This window comes from Dromiciops gliroides, chromosome 2, assembly GCF_019393635.1.
Source record: "Dromiciops gliroides isolate mDroGli1 chromosome 2, mDroGli1.pri, whole genome shotgun sequence".
NCBI classification, from domain to species: Eukaryota; Metazoa; Chordata; class Mammalia; order Microbiotheria; family Microbiotheriidae; genus Dromiciops; species Dromiciops gliroides.
Genome location: NC_057862.1, coordinates 326,845,358 through 326,864,368, shown reverse-complemented (window position 1 = coordinate 326,864,368; position 19,011 = coordinate 326,845,358). Strand labels below are relative to the sequence as shown.

The 19,011-nt window shown below is 39.9% G+C and overlaps 1 protein-coding gene across 4 annotated transcripts in view; it reads right to left on the bottom strand.

The window, feature by feature from the left end:
* Window positions 1-19,011, bottom strand: part of SGCD (sarcoglycan delta) — a 1,325,612-nt gene that overhangs the window by 151,314 nt on the left and 1,155,287 nt on the right. For all 4 annotated transcript variants that reach the window (XM_043990097.1, XM_043990098.1, XM_043990099.1 and 1 more), the window contains 2 exons: window positions 15,202-15,289; window positions 10,474-10,593 (listed from right to left, as the gene is read on the bottom strand). In XM_043990097.1, the coding sequence (XP_043846032.1) occupies window positions 10,474-10,593; window positions 15,202-15,289 (208 nt within the window). The remainder of the gene's footprint in view (window positions 1-10,473; window positions 10,594-15,201; window positions 15,290-19,011) is intronic.

Genomic DNA, 19,011 nt, shown 5'->3' with positions numbered 1-19,011 from the left:
GGTCACTCAGTAAAGCACTTACTATATACAAGGTACTATGTCTCTGTGAAAACAGAGACAAACCTGAAATATTATCTGTCCTGAACTTTTAGTAAAAGATGATGGGGGGTGGGGGTGGGGTTAGGGGAAAAACACACATAGATGAGTAAAGACAAAATAATGGTGAGGGAAGGAGGGTACACTAATTACTGAAAATATTATGGAGGTTTCTTGGAGAAGGCACTTAATTGGAAAATCTGGAATCTGACAGTCAGAGATGGCAGAGGGAATACATTTCTGGCAAGGGGGACTGCCTAAGCAAAGATGATAAAAAATGGAATGTCACAGTCAGAGAACATCATAATAATAGCTATTATTTATAAAGTAATTTATCATAGGTATAATTATATTCAGTTTGAGATGGAACCTGAAGCTGAGAGCCATTATGTTACTTGCCTAGGCTCACCCAGAAGTAGGCCACTGAGGCAGAATTTGAATTCAGATCTTCCTGACTCTCAGTACAGTGTCCTATCCATTATATCACAGGGACATCTAGTAATCCATTTTGCCTGGAACATAGGGTAGGTGGAGGGGAGCAATGTAAAATAAGGCTGAGCAAGTAGAGTGGAGCCAGATTTTGGAGAGGCATAAGTGCTCTCTTAGGTAGCTAGGTGGCAGGGTGGATAGAGCATTGAGCTTAGAGACAGGAAGTCCTGAGTTCAAATTTGACCTTGGATACTTCTCAGCTGTGTGACCAAGAAGCAAGAAGGACATGGCAAACCACTCTAGTATCTTTGCCAAGAAAACTCCATGGACAGAGGTCCATGGGATCACAAAGAGTTGGAGATGACTAAAATGACTTTTTATCCTTGTTGTTTGTCCTTTCTTCTTGAAAAGGGGAATAACATCAGGGTGATGTCATGACTTGCAATGAATTAGATTTAAGTGAGGGAGGACTGTGCAAGGTCACCAGCCTCACTTTCTCCTCCAGAGCCATCTGGGTCTAGTGACAAGATATATTTCAGGATGACTGGAGATGGCCTCAGATGTTTCAGGCAATTGGGGTTAGGTGAGTTGCCCATGGTCACATACCACAGCGTAATATGGAAGGACCCATGCATTAGCATGTTTATTTTGTAAGTTCTGTGGAGGATTGATTGGAAGAAAGAAAGAATAGCGGCTTTACAAATTTCCCCTTTTCCCTTGTGCCAAACTAATTTAGGTCTTAGAAGAACTTTGAATAATTAGTCCTTTATTGATGGGGGAGAAGAAATACTAGGGTGCAGAGCAAGCAGAGTTGTATTTCATGCTCCATTTTGTTCTCTATTTCTTTTTAAGACTACTCCTCCTTTGGTGCTCTCTGGAATGTCATGAACAATAACTTGTGGCAGACAGTTGGATGACATTTTGTCTCAATCAGCTTCCCGGAACAAATATATACTCAACAGTTGCTGCCAACTCACCCACAATCATACTATTGCCTTAAGAACACACTTTGAAGTATCAAAGTACTACAAAATGGGCATTAATGTTTTTAAATTTGAACTGTCTATTCTTCCCCTCCTTCTCCCAACTATCAAATAATTCATCCCAATGATCAAGGAACAAAGCAAAGTGCATGGCTTTTATAAACATTTATTTAAACCCTGAGAAACAACTCAGGTTTCTTACTCATAAAACCCATTTCTAGGTGCACTAAAATAGCAATGAGCTAAAAATCCATTTAAATCTAGTCACTGTTTTTAGTATGGGAAAAGGGGTATTACAGGAGGAGGAAGAGGAGGAGGAGGAGCTGTTTGAAGACATTTAAACACTCCTCCATATCTCCATCTATTGAAATCCTTTATTTCCATTAAAGTCCTTTTTAGGTCCACTTCCTCCATGAAGGCTTCCCTGATTATTTTAGCTGAAAAAAATTCTCTCCTTCCTCAGATTTTCTTATGACATTTTGTCCTAATTTCTCTTTACCCTCACTGCATTCTGCCCTGCATCATAACTAGTTTATGCAACATGTCCCATCCTTTTCTTCTAGGTCATAAATTTTTTGAGGATAGGGTTCCTGTGGCTTTTAATATCTATATACCTAGTACCTAGCACAGTGTCATGCACATAGTAGGTACTCAAGAAATGTTTGTTGAAAAGAAATGAAAATAGGCTTAGAGTTTAATTTCAAACTATGTCCACACATGAGGGCAACAAATAAATTGATGCTGGACCTGGAGTCAGGAAATCCTGGGTTTGAATCAAGCCTCTGGCACTTACTGAGGTATAAGACTATGGTCAAATCACTTAATCTCTGAATCTCAATTTCTTCACCTAAAACAGGAAACACTTTTGTATAAATAGAGGGAGGGCCTCAGAGTTAAGAAACCCAAATTCAAGTCCTGCCCCTGAAAAATAATGGTTGTGTGACCATAGGCAAATCTCTTAATCTCTCATTTCCATTAGCAACTCTCTAATGCTGTAACTTGTAGAAGAGTTGATGATCTGCATAGTAAAGGGAGTTTCCTCAATGGGAGTTCACCAAGGCAATGAAATATGTACCAAAAGCAAAAGAGGAGGGTGACAGTGCTGGTGATAGTACCAGAAGACCCTGTTTCTTGGAATAGTTGTATGTAATACATTCCTTATAAATGCCAGTACAATCTCCCAGAACCTCCATCCTTTCCATTTTAGTCTTGTTTTCTATGTTTCTTTTAAAGTAAATCTCAAGGTGGTAAAGAATTTGTAATACCAAGGAGATCGTAGGATTATAGATTGAAAGCTGGAAGGAACCTGAGAGGCCATTCATTGAGTCCAAATCCCTTCCTTTATAAATGAGGAAACTGAGGCCCAGGGATGTTGTGACTTGTCCATTGATAACCTACTGTTAGGTTTCATAAAGGATGATCATAATATTACTGATGATAACAGAAGCCTGGAAGGTCATGACTTGTCCATTGATAATATATCATTAGGTTTCAGCAGCAGCAACAACAAGAACAATAATAATAACTATTATAACAATAATGATGGAATAAGCTCTCAGAACTCATAATACGATCACTCCAAAAAACCTCCAAATAATGCCATAGGACAACTCCTGGAGCAGCAAAACCCACAAAAGAAAGGACTGAGATAATTTTCCAGCCAAAGATGGCTTAAAAGGTCAAAAGGAGGGGACTGCTGTGCCGGTGTGGGAGTGGAGCCCAATCCCTTAGTCACACTGACACAGATCCAGTCCCAAGCAGGCCAAGCCAGGGAAAGAGACCCCTAAAGCCTCTGAATCAGCTGCAGTTCCAGTGTCATCTGGAACTAAGATCACAGTCTGATGAGAGGGCTGAGCAGAGGGGAGATTGCAGGGGTCTTTGCTGGTGTTGAGGCAGAACTTGGGTGTTTCACCCCTTCTGGGAACCAGGAAGTATGCTTGAGTAACAGTGGCAGGGGAGGGGGGCAGGCTCCTTGGAGCTAACAACCACAGCATATCAAGTTTTGCTGTCTGGTTAATTAGCAAGTTGGCCTCAGGTTATCTATGGACCAAGGAACAGGCTAGGTGAGTGAAGAACCTGCCCTTCCTTAAAGTGAAACACCAGGAACCCTCTAAAGCATGGAACAATGTAGCTTGGAAGGAGGGCCCCACTGTAAGAGGGAGTTAAAATCAAGTAAGGGGCAGCTAGGTGGTGCAGTGGATAGAGCACTGGCCCTGGAGTCAGGAGTACCTGAGTTCAAATCCGGCCTCAGACACTTAACACTTACTAGCTGTGTGACCCTGGGCAAGTCACTTAACCCCAATTGCCTCACTAAAAAAAAAAATAAAAAATAATTTAAAATTTAAAAGTCAAGTAAAAGACCAACAAGATGAGCAAGCAGAGAAAGTTGAGAACCATGAAAGTTTCTTTAGTGACAAGGAAGATTGAGGTACACCCTCAGAAGAGGATAGAAATGTCAAGGCTCATACATCCAAAGCTTCTAAGAAAAATAGCAATTGATCTCAGGCTATAGAGGATCTCACAAAATACTTTGAAGACAAAGTAAGAGAGGTAGAGGAAAAAATGGAAAGACAAATGAGAGTGATGCAGGAAGTCATGAGAAAAAACTCAACAGCTTGAAAAGCCAAATGGAAAAGGAGATACAAAAGCTCTGTGAAGAAAATAATTGCTTAAAAATTAGGATTGAACAAATGGACGCTAGTGATTTTATGAGAAACCAAGACACAATAAAGCAGATTGAAATGAAAAAAAAAATAGAGGGCAATGTGAAATATCTCCTTAGAAAAATAGTTGACCTGGAAAATAGATCCAGGAAAGATAATTTGAAAATTATTGGGCTACCTGAAAACCATGATCAATGAAAGCACGTAGACATCATTTTCCAGGAAATTGTCAGGGAAAATTGCCCTAATATTCTAGAAGCAGAAGGTAAAATAGAAATTCAAAGAATCCACCAATCACCTACTGAAAGAGATCTCAAAATGAAAACTCCCAGGAATATTCTAACCAAATTCCAGAGATCCCAGGTCAAGGAAAAAATATTTAAAGCTGCCAAAAAAGAAACAATTCAAATACTTGGAGCCACAGTCAGGATAGCTCAAGATCTAGCAGCTTCTACATTAAAGGATTGGAGGGCATGGAATATGATATTTCAGAGGGCAAAGGAATTGGAATTACAACCAAGAATCACCTCTCCAGCAAAACTACATATAATCTTTCAGGGGAAAAATAGTACTTCAATGACAAAGAGGACTTTCAGGCATTTGTCATGAAAAGACCTGAACTGAATAGAAAATTTGACTTTCAAATGTAAGACCCTAGAGAAGCATAAAAGGTAAACAGGAAAAAGAAATTAAGAGGGATGTGAAAAGGTTAAACTGTTTTCATTCTTACATGGGAAGATGATATGTCTAACTCATAAGAACTTTCTCAGTATTAGGGCAGATGATAGAAATAAATTTGGACAGAGGGCACAGATGGGAATTGATTATGAATGGATGATATCTATAAAGTATTTATTTTTTGTTTATAATTTTTTGTTGTGGTTGGAATTGGGTGACATGCCTGGTGTCATGCAGTGGGTGAGTGTCTTTTGTCTGAAGCTAGATATGGGCTTAGGTCCTTCTGGGTCCAGGGTGGGTGCTTTGTCCACTGTGTCACCTAACTGCCCTGTTGTGACATCTTTTGGGTAAAATGGAGGAGTGAGAGGAATGCACTGGGCGAGGGGAATGCACTGGGCGAGGGGGAAGTGTAGACGTAGAATGGGGTGAAATTCCACATGAAAGAAACAGAAAGTGTTTATAAAGTGGAGGGAGAGATGAGAGAGGAGCAGGGTAGTAAATGGACCTTATGATCATCAGAATAGGCTCAAAGACCTTAATCTCATCAGAATTGGCTCAAGGAGGGAATAACATACACACTCGATTGGGTAGAGTAATCAAATCTAACCCTGCAGGAAAGTAGGAGGGGAAGGGGATAAGGAGGGAGGGGTAAAATAAGGGAGGGCAGATTGGGGGAGGGGACAATCAGAAGGAAATCCCTTTTTAGGAGGGATAGGGTGAAAGAAGATAGAAAATAAAGTAAATATCATGGGGAAGGGAATAGGATGGAGGGAAATAGTTAACAATAGTAAATGTGAAAAAAAATGTACAAAAAAATTTATAGCAACTCTTTGTGGTGGCTAAGACTTGGAAATCAAAGGAATGTCCATCAATTGGTGAATGATTGAACAAGCTGTGGTATATGATTGTAATGGAATCTTATTGTGCTATAAGAAATGACAAGCAGGATGATTTCAGAAAAAACCTGGAAAGACTCATATGAACTGATGTATAGTGAAGTGAGCATAATCATAAGAACATTGTACACATTTACAGCATTATTGCTCCATGAGCAATTGTGAATGACAACTACTCTCAACAATGCAATGATCCAAGTTAATCACAAAGGACTAATGATGAAGTATACTATCCACCTCCAGAGAAAGAACTGATATTGATTGAACACAGACTGAAGCTTGCTATTTTCTGCTTTCTCTTTTTTTTAACTTGTCTTTTTATGTAAAATGACTAATATGGTAATGTTTTACATAATTGCCCATGTATAGCCTATACTGATTGCTTGCAACCTTGGGGAGTGGGAAGGATAGGGAGGGAGGGAATGAGAGAGGGATAGAATTTGGAACTCAAAACTTTAAATAAATAAATTTAAAATAACGATGATGATGACAATAAATGGCAATTAAATTGTGAATGATTTTATCAAGTGCTTCACTGAAATTCAGTCTATAGGACTTCCTTGATCAATGAATTCTCTTCTAATTCTATAATATTCTCAGATTCTATGACTATATATGACCATAAAGTATCACCAGTATGTTTTGTCTAAGGCTTTAATAGGGAATATTTATTTTCTTGTGAATCTGTTCTTTTTAATAGCACTATTGCCTTATATTACATTGTGTTTACATTTTCCCTCAAAGTGATTTAATATATATCACTTTGTATGATCCTCAGAACAGTCTCATAAATCAGAGGTTAATTGATATGATCTCCCAAATTTTTTACGTGAGGAAACAGGAACAAAATAGTTAAATGACTTGACCAAGGTCACAAGCTGGTCAGTGGAAGAACCTGGGTGCTCTTTTCATAAGAAAAGACACTCCCCCACTCATAGCTGGCATCAAAACAAGGATAGCCCTTTCCTTCGGCATAGCCAATTTAGCATAGCTTATGTTGAGAGGTACCCAAAATGCCTTCTCCTGTAGCCCTACTCCAACTATCCAGAATACCCATATATCTTCATCCTCTGGGCTAAGGCAATAAAGAACAGTAACAAAGTCCAAGGTTATTCTTTTGAAAATTTAATATTTAAACTATTATCTTCTAGGGGCCCCTCATTTTGAATTAGCTTCTCTAATTTACCTGGTAAGAAAACAGGATCTTAAAGGCCTGATATCTGGGACAGAAAAGTTTTTATGGGGAAGAAATCTAGAAACCTGGGACATGTAGCACTGTGTAGGAGAGCAAGCTTAAATAGTCATTCCCAAAGCTTGGGGAAATCCTAGGCTGTAGGAAGTTGGTTACTGGATCTTGAGAAACAAAACACTATTACTTTCCTTTATACTTTCATCTTTTCAAAGGACATTCTCCCAATTCACTTACTTCCCCTATTTCCCCATTTCTCTTAGAGCTAGACTGTATATTTGAACACAACATAACATCTGAAATTTACTTTGCTCTGACACAATCTTAAAACAGGATTTCTTTTGCTACCTTGTTCTGAAGATAGGAAAACCTTAAGACACATTCAGCTGTGGTAGAAGAAGGGGACAGAAGGGATAGAAAGAACCTGGTAGTAAAACAACAACAACAACAATAAAAATCAATCACAACACATCATCTCCCCAAACAAAACAAAATCTCTGTGTTATAGCCCTCCCCCATTCACTTTCTTTACAGAATGGCCTGAAATATGCACGAAGGTCACCTCAAATCAAAAAGATGAAACCACTGGTTGTTTGTTCAGGGCCAAAAACAATGAGGGAGAAAGGACTAGGACTTCTTACCATTGGTGAGAGTTTGAAACTTCCTTAGAGTTTGTGTGATTTATCTACTGGCAGATAAAAGCTTTTCATTTACCTGAAAATAAAATTACCTGAGAGGCATCCCATCCTAACCTGTACTCACTGAAGGAACATGTGCCTGGGAGCTCATTCAGCCACAGGTTATAGACATTTCATTGACTTGGGTGAGTATTAGATTGGTGAAGTGGTCTGTTTCAAGTCCTAGAAGCTTGGGTAATGGCAGGGATATTTATCACAGAGTTTCATTTCCCCATTCCTGAGTAAAAAGTAAATGTTCCTCAACATTGGCAGAGGCAGATGTTCCCAAAGCTCTCACTCTGAAAGAAAAACCTCGAGAAATGTAACTCTGAGATTAAAAAAAGCAGCAGTGGCATCAAGAAACTCATATAGGCTTCAAGGCAGCAGCATAAATAATTGTTTGTGTTTGGGGGCGGGGCAGGGAGAGCATTTAAAAAAAATATATAACATAGCAGCATCATTTAAACTTTGATAAAACCCAAGCATTTGAATACCCCAAATTATCTTTAGGCTTTTCAAAGTCAGACATTAAAGCTAGCTTACAGTAACTAATGGCAAGTGCTAAAATCAGTTTGTGCAAAACTGTCTTGCTAAAAGTACCATCATTTTTTCCCCCTGTAGGATGATTTCAGTGCTAGTAAAGGATTTATTCTAATAGGCGGGGGAAGGAGGAATTTGATTTTCCTCATTTATCTCATGGTCAGAAATAGCCCATAAGGCACTAGCATAGTTTGCCTCTCCTTACACAGATCATATCTAACCCCAGGCAATGCTACTTCTCTGAATCTTTGAGGCTGCTCATATATCTATACACACATGAATATACCCATCTATATATTATATGCTATATTTGAATTTATGAACATAAACACACACATATATGTAAATAAATAGAAAACAAATACCTATATCATATCCGTGCATGTGCACACACACACATGCATACATGTGAGACACATACATGTGTGTATATACTTGCATACATATATATATACATATATGTGTGTCCATCTATCTATCATCTATCCATCCATCACTCTTTCCATACACACACACACACACACACACACACACACACACACACACACACACACACACACACATATATATATATGTATGTTGCTCTTTCCAGATACATATATGTAGAAAGAGCAACAGATAGATTTCTACTGGGTATGGAATTTCCCTCTACCAATTTAGACCTGTCACTCATTTTAAGTTATAATTTTAAGAGTAGTACTTCTCAAATTTTTTAGTCTTAGGACCTCTTTACACTACTAAAATTATTGAGGAACCCCCTCCAACCTAAGAGCTTTTACTCATGTGGGTTATACCTATCAATATTTACCATATTAGAAATGGAAATATCTTAGTATTATGAAAATAGTTTTGAGCTCATGGAGAGCTGATTGTTTTATAGGATTTAGAGAATTCTGATAAGGTTAAGTGATTTGCCCATGATCATTCAACCAGTGTTATTTCAGAGACAAGACTTTCAGTGTCCTCCTGACTCCAAGGCTGACCTATCCAAGGCCAGAGACCCATAGCATCACAAAATGATAGGTTTTGAGGTGGGAATTGTAGGTGTTGTCTAGTTTAACACCTTTATTTCATAAATAAAGAATCAAACTGAGGCCCAAACAGATTATGCAACCTGTCCAATGGCAGATAGGAAGGGGCAGAGCTAAGATTAAACTCAGGTCTCTGACTCCAAATGTCAAAACTGGAAAGGATCTTGGACCATAGAACATAGAATGTCCGAGTTGAAAAGGACAGAAAGCAGAAAATGTCCCACCTGAAGAAAGCTCTAAAGATATTTAATCCACTCTCTTCATTTTGTAGAGGTGAAAACTGAGATGCAAAGGATAAAAAACTCAATCAAGATCACTTAGAGATAACATGAGGCAGTATTTGATATTTGATCTGTGACTCAGGTAGTATTCATTCCTTCTCTACTCCCTTTCCCTTTCCTCTCCTTCTGCTCTCACCAGCATCGTCATTTGGGTGTGATGATTTTCTTGTGAGTTTATAAATCAAGGTGCTGGCCAGATCATAACTTGAGGTCAGAGTTGATGTTACTCATGCTTCAAGTAGCTGCAAGGCATGTATCCTATTGAAGTAGAAAAAGAATACTGGCTATGGTGTCAAAAAAGGAGTGATAAGGAGTTGTGAGTTACCCCTTTGTCACATGTATACAGTATATGTGCCTCACCACCAAAGTATTCTTTGAGCCCACTCTTCCCAGGAACTTGTGCATACTCATGATAGAATATTTCTAAGACTTTGGGCAAGGAATCTTTCATGCCAACTGTTCTTACTATAGCACATTAATAGACATCTTTTCTAGAAGCTAATTGTGACCATTGACTGATAATAAAAGGGAAGCACACCAATGGGAGCTCATGAGAGTCTATTCTAGAAGCCTCAGGCTCTTAGGGCTATCTTTAAAATTGGTGGGCTGTGGGCATGGGGAGAAAAATGTTGAGTCATTCTGTAGGGATCCTGCTGGCCAATGGAACTGGTAGTTAGGACTAAGACTTAAGAATGGGTTCTCTAAAATATGAATAAACTGTCTCTTCCAATAGAACGTAAGCTACTTGTGGGCAGGAAATAACTGTTTTATTGTTATCTTTGTATCTCCACCAGTGCCTAGTATGGTACTTGGCACAAAGAAGACTTTTAATGAATGATTGTTGCTTTATTGATGCCAAACTATCTAGCTGTACTTTCTCATTTTGCATACTTGACCTGGGAAATATTGCCTGGTACTTTGGTACTGCAGAGATTTTTCTGGCTTTACTTAGATGAAATAGTCCAATCCCATACATTCCTAAGTTCCCTATTTCTCTGAAATCTCTTCCTTTCCTTTTAAAAAGTGCATATAAGGATCACGTCATTTTAGTCAATGATAAGATCCCTTACCTAAGACTCTTAATCTTTCTGCTCCAACCACCACTTCATTGTCATCTGCAGAAAACAGTAATTTTCCATCGACGGTTTTCACCTCAAATTTTTTGCCATAAGCTTCTACTGCTTTGGGACCTAGATTAGGCATGGGAAGTGGAAAGAGAAGAAAAATAAATTTCATTAAAAAGGAAAAAAAGCAAGATAATATCTGGGAAGCTAACATGAGCTCTATCAAGTAATGATTCCCACAAGCCAAACAAAAATGCCATTTAGAATGTTTTATAGTTATACCATATATGTTAGAATAAAAGTCTGTGCCCAGATGTAAGCTAATTCCCAGGATATTAAATATTGAAGTTGGTTACTGTGGGAAATTATGTAACTTCCTTCCTGGAATCTTTAGAAACAACACCGATTTTTCTCTTTGGTTCATTTGCATGTGGTATGGCCTGGCGAAAGGGTGATGGACAAAACCACCATTTTAGATTTCCTCTAATCCTAAAATTCTCTGATTCAGTCCAGGGACTGAAAGTTAGGCACTTTAGGAATCTTCCTTCAGTCTTTCAAGTCAAGCAAATTTATTACAATCCTGGAGTAGAAATATACTGCATAGTAATTCCTCAGCTTCCTTTAGAGAGTTAGCACAGTGCCTATCTACATGGCTGAGTCTTTTTTTTTTTTATGAGGCAACTGGGGTTAAGTGACTTGCCCAGGGTCACACAGCTACTAAGTGTCAGGTGTCTGAGGCTGGATTTGAACTCAGGTCCTCTTGACTCCAGAGCCGGTGCTCTACCCACTGCGACACCTAGCTGCCCCTGTGCCTATCTACATGGAAAGCATTTAAAACCTGGGAAATTACTTGGCTACTTAGGGAATTTACTCTGACTTACTCTTACTTGAAGCCAAGATCTATTTTGTTCAAAAGACCAACTCTGCATAGATGAGTGAAGGGCTTCTGTTAGAGTGTTTCCTCCAGATCATTTGCATACTTGATCTCTTTGTCCAGCAAGAAATCAAAACATGTCTTTCACTGTATGGTTTGGGTTACCTAAAATCAGGGCCAGCTACCAGAGCAAAGATGAAACAGCATGGAAATGGGGGGGGGAGACAATTTTACAGATGGAGGGGGCTTTAGGTCAATGTCTTCGTTATAAAAAGGGAGCAAGTGAAGTCCAGAAAGGGAAACTAACTTGCCCAAGGTAGCCGAATGAGTTAGCAATAGAGCAAGGTCCATAACCTAGGGGTCTGGATTCCCAGTCCAAGAACACATTATACTAAACCACATTGCCATCACTATAGAAACAGTGGCATAGACTTAAATCTCCAGCTCTCAAAAGAAACTGCAATGATGAATTTCTTCCACCCTCCACTCCCATCCCCCTTTCTCCCTAAATAGAAACACATACTGCCTAGTTGCCCTGGAGTTGCATGTTACATTTGCAACAACTTTATGGGTAGGGGGAATTTAATACTGCATTTGCCCACTCCCTCCCCCTTATGTATTTAATTCAGAGGGCAAAAGATTGGTCCCTGCCTATCCCAAAGAACAAGTTCAATCCCTGTGGAGATTTCATTCTGGGTATAAACCTCTTGAGCTATTTCTGAACCCAAAGCCTTGCCTAACTTGAGGCCTGTCTGATAGTTACAGAGGAGAAAAACCCTAAATCATTTCACTGAACTCAGAGTGCAGTACACAATGAAGTTATCTTCCTTTTAAGGGCTTCTCAGAACACACAATGGAATTTACCAAGGGCCAGTACTAGCTGGGTGTTTAAAGCTCAGCATTTGGCAGCATAGACTGAGATCGTGCAGTGTAGCTTCTGGCTCAATAATATGGAAAGCTTGTCCTTTTGTCTGCTTCACTCACAGCTGCCAAACTTCCCTAGTAGATCTAGACATGGCTGGAATTTTAAAGATGGAATCTAGAGGGAAAGACAAAGGGAACAGAAGAATACCCAGGAGGAAGAATATTCTCTGGGTTAACTCCATATCTTAGTTCCACATTAGAGCTAGAAAATCAGCATCTTAACATGGCAGGTAAAGTTGGCCACATGTGCATGCCTGCATCACTAAAGAACTCCCTACTAAGCATCAGAATGAATATCTCTTCAAGGAAAAAACTGGAATCCTGATATATAGGCTCTAACTTGTCAACACTTGACTTAAAAAGGGGCTATACATGTGAAAAACAGCTGTCCACATCCCACTACCCTATCATTAACACCATCCCCATCAGTTGTTGTCTTGAGCCTCTTTACCAAAGAACTCTAGTGTCCTTAGTGCTTGGATGGAACTCCAGGCCTTGTGCTACTATTAATTTCATATTTTAGCTATAATTCTGACTTAAAATTTGTCATTGTGGGCTAGCCTGGCAGCTTGCCATTCATAACACTATGGGGAAAATACTAATTTCCAAGTTTTGAATAATTTACTTGCACAACACATCTGTAATTTGGGGACTGTTGATGTTCTCCTGTCTGCCAGGTCAAATCTTTCTCTTCAGAAGACAGTAGTGATCTGATAGCCTAGGTTCAACAGGTTTGAAAGTTGGGAGAGCCTATTGGGATATTCTATCTAATTCAAATGCTTGATGATCTTTTTAGCTCACAGGAGGAAACAAAGGCCCAGAAAGGGAAAGTGATTAGCTTAAGGCATGCAAGAAATAATTTGCAGAAGCAGAGCTTGATTCCAAAACTTCTGACTCCAGAATCTCTGACTCCAAACTCAGTGCTGGTACCATTACCGTACTGTCTCAGATGAGGGAGCATCCTCTAACAATGGGCAGTCATAGGGATTATCTATGAGGACCCTCTGACCTGCTGTGTGTGCACTGAGTAAGAGAGGAGGAAACTGTGGTCAGATTGGAGGCTTGGCTTTTGCTCATTTGTTTGTTTTCATCCAGAGCCAAATCAGAATCCTATCCATCAGTTTTCCCAGAAGACAGCTAGAAAGGTTTATGTTGGAGTTGGGCTTTCTGGCCTATTAGCATCTTGCAAGGCTCATCTAAATGTCAGCAATATCTAACTTCCAACCTCACCTAAAGGGATGCCAGGGTAACAAAAAGAAAGGGAGGAGAGACAGACAGACAGGCAGACAGATAGATAGATAGATAGATAGATAGATAGATAGATAGAGAGACAGACAGACAGACAGACAGAGACAGAGAGACAGAGACAGAGGGAGACAGAGAGAGGGAAAGAGACAGAGACAGGAGGGATGGAGATACAGAGACAGAGACACAGGGAGCAAGTAGAGACAGAGACAGAGGAGAGAGACAGATACACAGAGAAAGTAGAGACAGAGAAAGAGAGAAAAGAAACAGAGACAAAAAGTAGAGAGATAGACAAGAGAAAAGGAGGGAGGGAGGGAGGGAGAGAGGGAGGGAGGGAGGGAGAGAGGGAGAGAGAGAGAGAGAGAGAGAGAGAGAAAGAAAATGAATGAATGAGCATGGGTGACTCTGACTCTGTTTGGCTGAACTACAGTGGTTTGGGCAGCCTCAGCTTTATCAAAGCTGGCTCACTCAAGGAAACCAAATATTCCACTGCAAATAAGTGGCAAATGATCAACAGGCTAAACAACTCCTTTTCAAATGTGGGAATCTGGGAGCTAGAGGTTGGATTTATTTCTCTCCTTGAGGCAATTTTCACACACACGCTTAAATCACTGCTTACTGAAGCTGTTTATTTAATTATTTAGCATTGTGACTGCCAGCCAGATGTTATATAAGCGAGGCCAACAATCCAATCTAACACAGAAACAACATGTTTATGGATTACAGGCTCTGCCATTCAGCAATTCTGCCAATCCCCTCAGTGTGTGGAGGGTGTGAGTGTTGCACATACCTTGCTACAAACAAGACACTCCAAACCCCCCACAGGCAATGACTTTCCAAACGTTAGCCCCAAGCATAGAATGATGGATGGCAATGGATTTTTCCTCCAGCGGTAGAGGGGCATCTGGCCAATGCAACTGCTTCCTTATAGCTTGGGTTAATTTGTGTTAATTCCAGATGTTTCCATCAGGGTAAGGTTTTGGGACATTTGGACTAATGGCTTCTCCAAATGGAAATGTTCATCTGTGTGTTTTTTGCCTGATTCCCAAACCAAGCAGTTGGCATTTTCTTCCTGGATGTATATATAATTCTGTCCTAAATGAACAAGATGGTCCCTGCCCTCTTTTCTTGCTTTCCCTTCACTACACACTAGCAGAATGCTGCCTGCTTGTTATTGAGTATAAATTGCATGGACCAGCTGATCCTATTATTTGGCATGATTATTACCATTACCCCATGGTCTGTGTTTATTACTCCAATTGTTACTGCTAATAATAGCCAATTCCCTATTTACATTTGGGGAATATGATGGAAAACACTAGGGGGCTGCTTTCTTCTACACAGCTGTCACGCAGCCAACAGCCATAGTAGAGAGAACCATTCTAAAGCCTAGCTTCTTGAGCCATGGGTTGCAACCCCACATGGGGTCTTGTAACTGAATGTGGGGGTTGGGAAAAATTTGGCAACAGTAAAAGGTTATGTTATACCTATTTGATGTACCTATATACCCGGGGTCACATAAAAATTGTTCAGGTGAAAAGGGGTTGTGAGTCGAAAACGTTTAAGAAGCTCTTGGTCTGGAGCACACTCTTCTTAACTTAGACAATTCACACTATATTCTTTTAGTAGTATAGCTTGATGGTCTAGCCCCAGTTTCTTCCATGGATTGGCAATAACACTTCCTTCCTTACCTGTGATAAGCTGAGTAAGAACTTTAGTCTGGTCATTGAGTATGTTCACTGTAACATTTCTGGCAGATTTGAAGTACAGTGGATTGCCCTATAATAAGAGCACAAGAGAAAACAAGTAAAAATAGTGCCAGCCTTCCTGACAGAAAACAACAGCCCTTGTTTGTAATTGGGTAGAGCCCAGGATACATATGGTACCTCCATGCCTTTGGAAAATCAGACTGTGAAGCATTCCCCACTCTTAGAAGAGTACCAAACCTTTACCCTGGCACCAAACTGCCCCCTTCCCCCATTTGTCACTACAGAAACTCAGGAGAAAAACCAGGACAATTGCCTCCTGACTAAGACATTTATAGTCTCAATCTATGAAGAGTTAGCTCTGGAATAAGCCTTTCTCCACTTCACCTCAGTGTTTTGGAAACTGTCAAACACTGATAAACCTACCAGGTTATATATCTCTGGAACAGGACTCTTCTGGAGAAAATACAGACCACTACCCATGCTAGATAATATACATACAAGCAAAGGATTACAGAGTCATATAGATTTAGGGCTGGAGGGTACCTTAAGGGACATCTAGTTTGATGAAATCTTTTTAGAGAGAAGGAAACTGAAACTTGGAGAGTCTAAGTGGCTTGCCCGTAGCCATATAGCTAGCAAATGTACAAGGCAGAATAGGAACCCTGGTCTTCCTCACTCCCAGTTTATTATACTCTATTAACCATACCACAGTGCTTGTTTTTGTGGCCTGTTACTGAGACAACCCAAATAAGAACTGTGCATGATACACATGGCCCAATACTGTGTGTGTGATACAAATACTCTGGGCCATGCCATCTCATCTTTCCTTCCTGGAAATCATTTCAAAAGAACATCTCTTTCACAACAGCAAGAAACTTTACATAAAGGTCACAGAAGATACATGATTTCTCCCCTCAGGAACCATAACTCTGAAGGAAACCAGTCCTGAGAATTATGGGGTAATTTAAGGATAGAAGAAGCCAGACATATGCAGTTATATGGTAAATACATGTGTACTGACACCATGTGAAGTGACCTCTCCCCATGAGCCTGTATTGGACATATTAGGGCTAGTTCATGGAAAAGAATCTATAAAGTTAGAGAAAGTTGTCTTTCTGTGCCTCTTATTCAGGGGTGTGATGGTATTTAACAACAAGCTTTCCAAAAAAGGCACAGAAGACATTTAAGTTTAATCTGCATTATTATCATTTTCTCAATCACTTTCTTATGTCTAGACAATCAAGCCCTGATTGGCAATTGCTGATGTGGGAATTGAGAATTGAAAATTTTGAAAACATTGAAAATTTAAGAATTGGTTCTTGGAATCCATTTGGAGCTGGCTCCAGCATAACCCTGCTTATTCTCCTTTCAGTATTAACCTAGCCTGGCCATGGATAGTAATCTGAATGGCAGAGGTATCCAGTTGAACAGATTCTCTCTGGGTTCAGGGAATTGGGACTACTTAGGACACAGCACAAGAGTTGAATGATTTAATGGAGAAGCTGAGAAAGGCAATGTAGGATTTTGAGGCAACTCATCTGTGTAATCACCCCATCATCTAGCATTTCTGTTTCTGGAGTACCCAGAAGGTTCATTCAACTGGAAAGACTACTCAGTCCCCATTCAGGACAGCAGTTAGAATTGAGTGACCCAGTTCCTCACTGTTCTGTTCAATCTCTTCCACACCTCCAACAGTCTCACTGGAGAACAAAGTGGAGTCAGTCATTCTAGACCATATATCTGAATGGTGATTGGTCAAACCATGAAGACCCTCCCCTCAGGATGTTTGTTCTCTATAGCCACCCCATCATATTAGGCAGCCAAATGGTGTAGTAGGTAGTGAAGTAGACTTGGAATAAGGGAAATCTGAGTTTGAATCCTGCCTCATAAAATAAATTTGCTGTGTAACCCTGGACAAGTCACTTAATCTCTCTTAGCCTCAGTTTTCTCATATATAAAATGGGGATGATAATGTTACCTCTATCACATGGATTGGTCAGTTCAACCCATGCAAAAATTTCTAGGTTATTGAGAGAAACGGGCTCCTTCTGCTCTTGGTTATAGACAGTAAAATGCAGACAAGTAGAAAAAAGCAAATCTTGATATTGTCACAATCAGGGTATAGTCTATAACTACGAAAGAGAATAAAGGCATTGTGATGCAGCTATTAGCAATAGCATGCAGAGGAGGAAAAAGTCATGCATTCTTCCAAGCAAAGATCCATCTACCACTTCATAACCAGTCCTAGGTGCCAATAAGCTATTGGCTAGTCTGACTAGGGATTTCCCTCCAAAAATGATTTTGTTTTAATTTAGGTTATTCTATGTTGGCCACAGCAAGCCAAAAAGAAAGACATTCTTAGGTGTGGGGTATGGAACAATGCCTCTTCTGTAGAGGGAGAGCTTAAGTTGGACAAGCTTGATCTCATTGTTTCAGATTACTTGGCAAGCTCTAAATGCAACATCTGATCTCTATTTATAATTTGGGTATTCTAGTAGCCAAGACAGTATATAATGGACCAATCTTTATTAGGGCATAGGGGCATTAAATCAGTCAGACTTTAGGGGTGCCTTCATGCATATTGTAAAAGCTCTCCTCCTCCTTTTACTTAAATCTTGCCAAAGCTACTTCTTCCCCTTAGACTGGCAGTAGTAGATCATATACTGGGCAACATAAAGGGAGGAGTGGCTCCTCTGTATTTTTGAAGATAAAAGAGGAAAATGTAATGAGTCAGAGGATATGAATTAAACTAGATATGCTGCTTCTTATAATCTATGTGTCTTTGGGTTAGTCACTGTACCTCTTTCTATTTCTTGTTTCCTCAATTCCACCTGAGTTTTACTTGTGAATCTCTGCTGTTGCAGCTTTATACCCATTGCTTGGCCTTGCTACAGCTTGCTTGCTTCCTTCCTTCCTTCCTTCCCTCTCCCCCCCTTTCCCCCTCTTTCTACCCACCCCTTTACGTTTTGCCTTCTCCTATTAGAATGTAATGTATAGCACTTAGTACACATTGTAAGCACATAATTGATGTTCTATATATCTGGAAAATAATGCTGAAAAACTAAATGACCTCTTAAGCCTTTTCCATTTCTATATCCCATGGTCCTGTAGTCTTACATTTTTGCAACCCCCCCCCGCAAAGGTCAACAGAATTGATGAAGATCCATTTGTGAGGCTATTTTTGAGCTAGATTGAGATAGACTGTAATTTCTACAATACGGTACTTGATGCAGGCTATTCTTCTTGATGGCTTTATGAAACTTAATGTTTTAGCTTCCAAGTCCAAACCCTTTATATTTAATGCATACTTGGTACCCAGCAGTCCTTTCACTCTGAAAAGCAAGTACAGAGCATCAGGTCACATGCCACACACTTGTGCCTGTCAAGGACAGCACAGAACTTTAAAGGTTCAGCAGCTGGTCCCCTCCCCCTCCCCCACCAAGACAAGTGAAGTAGGGAGCAAGTTTTGTAAAGAGATGAGGAGCAACAAGGTTTGGATTGGTTTCTTCTGGTATATGGGGGGTGCCAGTGCATAAAGAAAGGAGACAGCCTCCCCATAATTACATCCTTAAATTATGTGCATGCATGTTGGATGTTAGAGCACAAAGAGGGAGACTATCTATGCAAGGAGTAGCAGCTATTGATACAACCCTGGGGTTGGTGGAAGAACACTGGATTTGGGGTTATTCATAATAACATTAATAGTTAATATTTATAAAGGGCTTACTATGTGCAAGGCACTGTGCTAAGTGGTTTATTTCATTTGATCCTCACAACAACCCTGGGACATAG